The sequence below is a fragment of the Nerophis ophidion genome, linkage group LG12, assembly GCF_033978795.1.
Source record: "Nerophis ophidion isolate RoL-2023_Sa linkage group LG12, RoL_Noph_v1.0, whole genome shotgun sequence".
Classification (NCBI taxonomy): Eukaryota; Metazoa; Chordata; class Actinopteri; order Syngnathiformes; family Syngnathidae; genus Nerophis; species Nerophis ophidion.
In genome coordinates, this window is record NC_084622.1 from 30987578 (window position 1) to 30996341 (window position 8764).

At 39.6% G+C, this 8764-nt stretch overlaps 1 protein-coding gene across 1 annotated transcript; it reads left to right on the forward strand.

The window, feature by feature from the left end:
• The first annotated feature begins 3788 nt into the window (after positions 1–3788).
• On the forward strand, positions 3789–8445 carry chtf8 (CTF8, chromosome transmission fidelity factor 8 homolog (S. cerevisiae)). The gene is made up of 3 exons (XM_061917358.1): positions 3789–3922; positions 4151–4274; positions 8050–8445. The coding sequence occupies exons 1-3, from the start codon at positions 3903–3905 to the stop codon at positions 8302–8304; spliced, it is 399 nt and encodes a 132-aa protein (XP_061773342.1). The 5' UTR covers positions 3789–3902; the 3' UTR covers positions 8305–8445.
• Positions 8446–8764: the final 319 nt, after the last annotated feature.

Genomic DNA, 8764 nt, shown 5'->3' on the forward strand with positions numbered 1-8764 from the left:
AAAAATCGATTCGAATACGAATCGAATCAAATACGTAGTGCGATTAAGAATCGATTCTCATTTTTTTTTTAAAACGTTTTTTTTATTTTTTTTATCAATCCAACAAACCACTACACAGCACTACCATAACAATGCAATCCAATTCTAAAACCAAACCTGACCCAGCAACACTCAGAACTGCAATAAACAGAGCAATTGAGAAGACACAAACACGACACAGAACAAACCAAAAGTAGCGAAACAGAAATGAATATTATCAACAACAGTATCAATATTAGTTATAATTTCAGCATAGCAGTGATTACAAATCCCTCATTGACATTATCATTAGACATTTATAAAAATAATAAAAAAGAACAATAGTGTCACAGTGGCTTACACTTGCATCGCATCTCATAAGCTTGACAACACACTGTGTCCAATGTTTTCACAAAGATTAAATAAGTCAAATTTTTGGTTTGTTTAATAGTTAAAACAAATTCACTTTATTGCAATCAGTTGATAAAACATTGTCCTTTACAATTATAAAAGCTTTTTAAATTAAATCTACTACCCTGCTTGCATGTCAGCAGACTGGGGTAGATCCTGCTGAAATCCTATGTATTGAAAGAATACAGAATCGTTTTGAATCGGAAAAATATCGTTTTTGAATCAAGAATCGAAATGAATTGAAAAAATCAATATATTATTGAATCGTGACCCCAAGAATCGATTTTGAATCGAATCGTGGGACACCTAAAGATTCACAGCCCTAACAATCAATCAATGCAATCAATGTTTACTTATATAGCCCTAAATCACTAGTGTCTCAAACGGCTGCACAAACCACTACGACATCTTCGGTAGGCCCACATAAGGGCAAGGAAAACTCACACTCAGTGGGACGTCGGTGACAATGATGACTATGAGAACCTTGGAGAGGAGGAAAGCAATGGATGTCGAGCGGGTCTAACATGATACTGTGAAAGTTCAATCCATAATGGATCCAACACATTCGCAAGAGTCCAGTCCAAAGCGGATCCAACACAGCAGCGGGAGTCCGTTCACAGCGGAGCCAGCAGGAAAACATCCCAAGCATTCAATTGTTTATTTGATTTATCAATGTACAACACATGAACAGAGAGAATTATATCATAATTTGTGCATTCTCAAGATTATGCATGCTGTCAGTTACTCAGATTTGGGCAAATATCGGCATAACGTGGAACCCGACTTAAACAAGTTGATAAACTTATTCGGGTGTTACCATTTAGTGGTCAATTGTACTGAATATGTACTGTACGATGTACTGTAAGTTCGATACGTAATTAATATGTTACTGTATTAATATGTACTGTAAGTTCGATAAGATCCAAATGTGTTTTGTTTTTCAATGTTTTTGCATTGTTGATATTGTTGCACACAGTACACAAATGTAGTTTCTTGGTTTTATGTATTTAATTTTATGCTACTGACTTAATTTTCCCCAAACAATAGGATGTAATAAAAGAAGACAATATTATTATTTTGTTTACAGTGTTTTGTTTACATATGTTGTATGTGTATATTGTTTACTTATTCAAATACACGGGACGACATGGCGCAGTGGAAGAGTGGCCGTGCGCAACCCGAGGTTCCCTTGTTCAAGCCCCACCTAGTACCAACCTCGTCACGTTCTGTGTCCTCAGCAAGACACTTCACCCTTGTCCTGATGGGTGCTGGTTAGTGCCTTGCATGGCAGCTCCCTCCATCAGTGTGTGAATGTGTGTGTGAATGGGTGAATGTGGAAGTAGTGTCAAAGTGCTTTGAGTACCTTGAAGGTAGAAAAGCGCTATACAAGTACAACCCATTTATCATTTAAATACGTTGTGTAAACAGGTTTGTGTTTGCCTGAAATCATTGCCATGCGTTTGATTATCAAAAAGATTAACAAATTAAAGAGAAAATAATTTGATTATTAGAGAAAAATTTCAGGCAACAATTATTCTTTATTCTTTATTCAATCGATAGCAAAAAATACCAGTATCGTCCATTTAGTAACGCTGTATGTGACGTCACCTTCACGCTATTTCCCCAAACAATAGAATGCAATAAAAGAAGACGATATTACTATTTTCTTTACAGTGTTTTGTTTACATAAGTTGTATATGTATATTATTTAATTATTCAAATACGTTGCGTAAACAGGTTTGTGTTTGCCTGAAATCGTTGCCTTGCGTTTTATTTTGATTATCAAAAAGATCAACAAATTAAAGAGAAAATAATTCGATTATTCTAGAAAAATTTCAGGCAACAATTATTCTTTATTAGTATTCAATCAATAGCAAAAAATATCAGTATCGTCCCTTTAATAACGCTGTATGTGACGTCACCTTCACCAAAATGCGAATGTCCCAACGACGTTTCCGTAGTATTTTCGCGGCAGATTTATTTGGGACCGGCGGGCCTGACCACTTTGACACAAACAAGGACATCCAACCCGTCGAGTGCTAATAAACTGACAAGAAAAAGAGAAGAAAAAAATGAATAGTTTTGGGTGGATAATAGGAGATATATGTATATAAGCACAAATTGACAATATTAAACTTAGCCCTACAGTACCAATTCCTGCAATACCACATGAAAACATGCAATTACTGAAGAATAAATAGTTACCAGATAGAACATTGGATTGAGGAAATGTTTTTTGACAACATCATGATATACACAGATGCGTCAAAAACTATAAATAGTAAAGTAGGAGCTGCTGCAGTTATCCCACAAGAAAATGTAGTGTTAAATAAAAGAATCAGTGATAAACGATCTGTTTTTACGGGGGGATTGGTAGCAATTTATATGGCAGTTAACTGGATAGAGGAAAACAAAGCAAAGAAAGTAGTCGTGTGCTCGGACTCCAGCAGTGCATTGATGAGCATAAAAAACATAGCATCAGAAACAAGACAAGATATAGTTTATGAAATAATTCATGCAATCTACAGAATAAATAAAGCGGGAGGTGTGGTAACATTTCTCTGGGTTCCTGCTCATGTAGGAGTTGTGGGGAATGAGTTAGCTGATAGATACGCAAAACAAGCAACCACTAAAACAGAAGTAAACATGGAGATTAAGCACAGTAAAGAAGAAGTGAAGAGCATAATTAAGATAGAACACAATAAAAAGTGGCAGGATAATTGGAATAAGGAAACAAAAGGTAGAGAGTTTTACAAAGTCCAGAGGAGAGTAGGTGTAATGAGAGGAGGGGGTAGAAATAAGAAAGAAGACATTATTACTGGAATGAGATTAGGACATACATATCTAAATAGTTCACTAAAATTGATAGGAAAACATACTACAGGGCTGTGTGATTTTTGCCATCAAATAGAGAATGTTGACCATGTTTTAATACAGTGTAGGAAATACAATAGAGAAAGAGAAATACTTCCATCCATCCATTTTCTACCGCTTATTCCCTTTCGGGGTCGCGGGGGGCGCTGGCGCCTATCTCAGCTACAATCGGGCGGAAGGCAGGGTACACCCTGGACAAGTCGCCACCTCATCGCAGGGCCAACACAGATAGACAGACAACATTCACACTCACATTCACACACTAGGGCCAATTTAGTGTTGCCAATCAACATATCCCCAGGTGCATGTCTTTGGAAGTGGGAGGAAGCCGGAAAATAAATTAGCAAAAGAAAATATTAGGTTAGAAGTGGGGGGTATATTAGGAATGCATTCAGAAAACATAGGATATAAAGAAATATACACATATAAAAAAAAACACTGGGTTAAATAAAAGAATATAGAGTAGGGATCCACCTCGGTCCACACTCCATTACAGTAGGTGGCGGTAATGCACCCCAGAAGGTTGTTTGCCAACCGCCATAAAAAAATTAAAAAAATAAAAAAATTAAAAAAGAAGAAGAAGAAGACCACTTTGACAAATGGTGCAAATAGTCATACGGTAAGATAGACTTATATCTGCTATCATTCGCGAACATCGTATAACACATACATTTTTTTTGTAGTAATTTATTTTAAGAAAAGCGATTTCGAGTCTCCAACTCAGCAACACTTTGTTGTTAGAAAGCATTATCCGTTTCAGAAACAGGGAAAATGGCGGTTTTCAACATTGAAGTAATGAATGTAGGCTTACGTATGTTTAGTTTACGACTGTTTGTACCTTCTGCAGGGCGAGTGTAGACAGCAGCAGTCCTTCCGAGTGGCTGCTGATCGAGCTGCAGGGAGAGGTGGTGTCCAGACAGAACTCTGGTCTGGCGGGAAATGTGATGGGCGATTTGCTCTATACCAAAGAGGTAATTAATAATTACTACACAGTCTTATTGTTTTGATTGTGGGAAGAAGCTGTGGTACACATTCATCGTGGAACTACACGTGTAATTCCGTCGCATTACATTTAGCATTGGAAACATCAGCCAGGTGTATGTGCTCCTCTAAATGTGTCCTTAGCTCCTTTAATGTGTCCTTAGCTATAACTATATGTCATTCTTTTTTTATGACTTCACTCATTGTCAATAATTAATGATCCAATATGTCATAACACATTTTTTGCAGGATAGTTGCACGTTTCCAGTGAGGGTTGGACTCCGCCAAGGCTGTCCTTTGTCACCGATTCTGTTCATAACTTTTATGAACAGAATCACTAGGCGCAGTCAAGGCGTTGAGGGGTTCCAGTTTGGTGGCCGCGGGATTGGGTCTCTGCTTTTTGCAGATGATGTGGTCCTGATGGCTTCATCTGGCCGGGATCTTCAGCTCTCACTGGATCGGTTCGCAGCCGAGTGTGAAGCGACCGGAATGAGAATCAGCACCTCCAAGTCCGAGTCCATGGTTCTCGCCCGGAAAAGGGTGGAGTGCCATCTCCGGGTTGGGGAGGAGCCCCTGCCCCAAGTGGAGGAGTTCAAGTACCTAGGACTAGGAGTCTTGTTCACGAGTGGGGGAAGAGTGGATCGTGAGATCGACAGGCGGATCGGTGCGGCATCTTCAGTAATGCGAACGTTGTATCGATCCGTTGTGGGGAAGAAGGAGCTAAGCCGGAAGGCAAAGCTCTCAATTTACCGGTCGACCTACGTTCCCATCCTCACCTATGGTCATGAGCTTTGGGTCATGACCGAAAGGATAAGATCACGGGTACAAGCGGCCGAAATGAGTTTCCTCCGCCGGCTGACGGGGCTCTCCCTTAGAGATAGGGTGAGAAGCTCTGCCATCCGGGAGGAATTCAAAGTAAAGCCGCTGCTTCTCCACATCGAGAGGAGCCAGATGAGGTGGCTCGGGCATCTGGTCAGGATGCCACCCGAACGCCTCCCTAGGGAGGTGTTTAGGGCACGTCCAGTCGGCAGGAGGCCACGGGGAAGACCCAGGACACGTTGGGAAGACTATGTCTCCCGGCTGGCCTGGGAACGCCTCGGGATCCCCCGGGAAGAGCTAGACGAAGTGGCTGGTGAGAGGGAAGTCTGAGCTTCCCTGCTTAGCCTGCTGCCCCCGCAACCCTACCTCGGATAAGCGGAAGATGATGGATGGATGGATGGAGTTGTACTTTTAACAAATGGCAGGGCTGTAGCATCAAATTATTTGCCCCCATACAAAGACTTCGAAAGGCTTACTGAAATGAGATTTTTTTTATTTAAACGGGGATAGCAGGTCCATTCTATGTTTCATACTAGATCATCTCGCGATATTGCCATATTTTTGCTGAAAGGATTTAGTAGAGAACATCGACGATAAAGTTCGCAACTTTTGGTCGCTAACAGAAAAGCCCTGCCTTTACCGGAAGTCGCAGACAATGACGTCACCCGTTGATGGCTCCTCACATCCTCACATTGTTTTTAATGGGAGCCTCCAACAAAAAGAGCAATTCGAACCGAGAAAAAAACAATTTCCCCATTAATTTGAGCAAGGATGAAAGATTCATGAATTTGATAGTGAAGGAATAGAAAAAAGAAAAAAAAAGTGACTGCTCCGGGCGGCGGCAGTAGTAGCGTTTCAGATGTAATTAGACACATTTACTAGGATAATTCTGGAAGATCCCTTATCTGCTTATTGTTTTAATAGTGTTTTAGTGAGATTTTAAAGATTGTAAAGTAAAGATTGTAAAGACATACCTCGAGGTCGGATGGCTGCAGTGAACACATTGTGTCTCAGAGAGAAGCCGAGGAGCCAAACCCACAACTGCTGCAGAACGACGAATAATCCACGGATGTCTTCGGTAAGATATATATCACAATTTCCCCATCCAAAAACATGCTGGTTGACGTATAGAAAACATGTTCGCTTGACCGCTCTGCTCCACAAAAAACAAAGAAACACCCGCTGCGTCTCGGTGCTAACGGCAGCTGCAATCCATTGCTTACCACCAACAGCATTCTTCTTTATAGTCTCCATTATTAAATGAACAAATTGCAAAAGATTCAGCAACACAGATGTCCAAAATACTGTGTAGTTATGCGGTTAAAGCAGACGACTTTTAGCTGTGTGTGTGCAGCGCTCATATTTCCTAACAGTCTGTGACGTCACGCGTACACGTCATCATACCGCGACGTTTTCAACAGGACACTTAACGGGAAATTTAAAATTGCAATTTAGTAAACTAAAAAGGCCGTATTGGCATGTGTTGCACTGTTAATATTTCATCATTGATGTATAAACTATCAGACTGCGTGGTGGTTAGGGGTGGGCTTCAGTAGGCCTCTAAAGTCCCCCCATCCAACTCTAATCCTAGATGTCATCACACCAGAGACACACACACACACACACATGCAGGAAAAACAAATTATTGCATGGATTTGGTTGAGTACAGATTTTTAAAACACATAAAAACCTCAGGGCTTTGATCGTGACGGTCCACCATAGCAAAATAATAGCCGTCACACCTTAAAATTATTTTTTTTTTTTTTACTTGAAAACTTTACTTTTTACTTGTATTTTAGCATTCAGAAGAATAAAACATGGACATAAATATTAACAACAGCATGTCAAACACTGACGACATCTATTAATCAGACAATAAGCAAGGAACCAAGCAGACAGAGTTAAATAGAGCTCGTGAGGAGACACGTGTTTTGGCTGTACTCTAGTTACAGATCCAAAAAACGTTCTAAAGAACAGCCCGCGTGCCTCTTCTATTTATTAGGAAAATCCCTATTACATCACTGTGACTGAGGGAAAGGGGGTGTAGACTCGACGCAAGGTATGATAATACAAAAATGCAAATATGTTGACACTTGGTGCTATCGCCCAGTCTGTGCTTGTTCTTGTCCCAGAACACAATGTTTGGCCTTGGTAGTCAGCAGGCGGAATCTGGACAGAACACAGATAAAAAGAAAGGCTAGCAATTTTTCTTGATTGCTAGCTCTGCACAAATACAGAAATACCACTTCAGCATAAATTGACAATACTTTATAGTAACGGCCCCTAAGCATAAAGTTATTACGATAATATATACATAATTATTCTAACATTTCCCTCCTGTTTGTCATATAACTTCCCCAGACTCGTCTTATCCCTAATAACTTCTTCTTGCGATTTTCAGTTAATAGTTCATTTTTTAAGGGCCAAGTTGTGTTTACATTCAGAGTTCAACATCATCATATTTTCTTATTTTTCTTTTGTAGTTATTTAAGAATGTGTAGTGGTTTTTGGTCTAGAACATCATTTTCTATAATTTCATTATAGAAATATTTTGCCAACTTATGTTGTATATTTCTTCTGAGGTTTCCAGTTCATTTTGTTTTCTATTATTACACCCAAAAATGTGGTTTATGTTACCCTTTCAATGTATTCCTCATGTACATGTGTTTGTTTGAATTTATCTTCTACTGTTACTGAATAGCAGTACCGGTATTTTCTTTTTACTGAGATTCCAATATAGTCTGTTTTTGACAAACCATTTATTTAATTTGTCAATTTTTTCTGTTATTGTTTGTATTAGCTTCTGTCTGTTTTCTCCTGAACAAAATGCTGCTTGTGTACTTGCAGAGGTATTTGATTTCAGATGCTGAGCTTAGTTGCCTGTTTTATGTTTCTCTTCTCTTTCTGTTTTCTTTGGTTATCTTTTATTATTTCTCCTTCCACCAGGGGGTGCCAGTGTTGATTGTGGGACATCACATATTGTACGGCAAGCAGGTCAAACTGGAGAAACCCTTTGCTGTCCTCACTAAGCATGCTGGCCAATCCCAGGACACTGGGGAATACCATGATGCCTCCAAGGTTACCATGGAAACGGAGCAACAACGCTCCACCTCCTACTGTGTGTCTGCACTTATCAAGCGAAAGCTTATCTTCAAGACGCGACCCAAACCCATCATCACGAATGTGCCCAAGAAAGTATAGTAGGCCTGGACTGAGTTTTGTGGGAAGGAAAAACTAACTGATACAATATTTGAATGTTTTATGGCTTTCTTTTTAGGAGACTGCTTGTTTTTTGTATAACCGCAAAATATAATTGTTTTATATAAAAGTATAAAGGGGAAAGCTGTGATTTTGTTCTGACTTAGCAGATCCCTTGTTGCCAGAGACATGTTTTGCTGGACTCGCCGGCCTCGGACTAGCCCAGCTCAATACAATGTTTCAGCGTCAAACTAATATTGCCTTTCTTTAGAACGTTGATAATGAGGACTATCTGACTTTACAAAAAGATCTATTACTATTTGGGCCATGGAAAGGAAACAAATGATCCCATAATGCAAATTGAGAATTTTCTAAACCTCAAAACATCCATGCAGTAGACCAGTTATTCTATTCTCTTGGGTAAGACACAAGTCAGTCAATCACATGATTTGTTTGGCTTGTT

Excerpts from the sequence above, each read along its gene's own strand:
- chtf8 (XM_061917358.1), top strand. The coding sequence starts at position 3,903 with ATGGTGCAAATAGTCATACG. Across the intron at positions 3,923-4,150 it reads ATGGTGCAAATAGTCATACG|GGCGAGTGTAGACAGCAGCA; the intron begins GTAAGATAGACT and ends TACCTTCTGCAG. Across the intron at positions 4,275-8,049 it reads ATTTGCTCTATACCAAAGAG|GGGGTGCCAGTGTTGATTGT; the intron begins GTAATTAATAAT and ends TCCTTCCACCAG.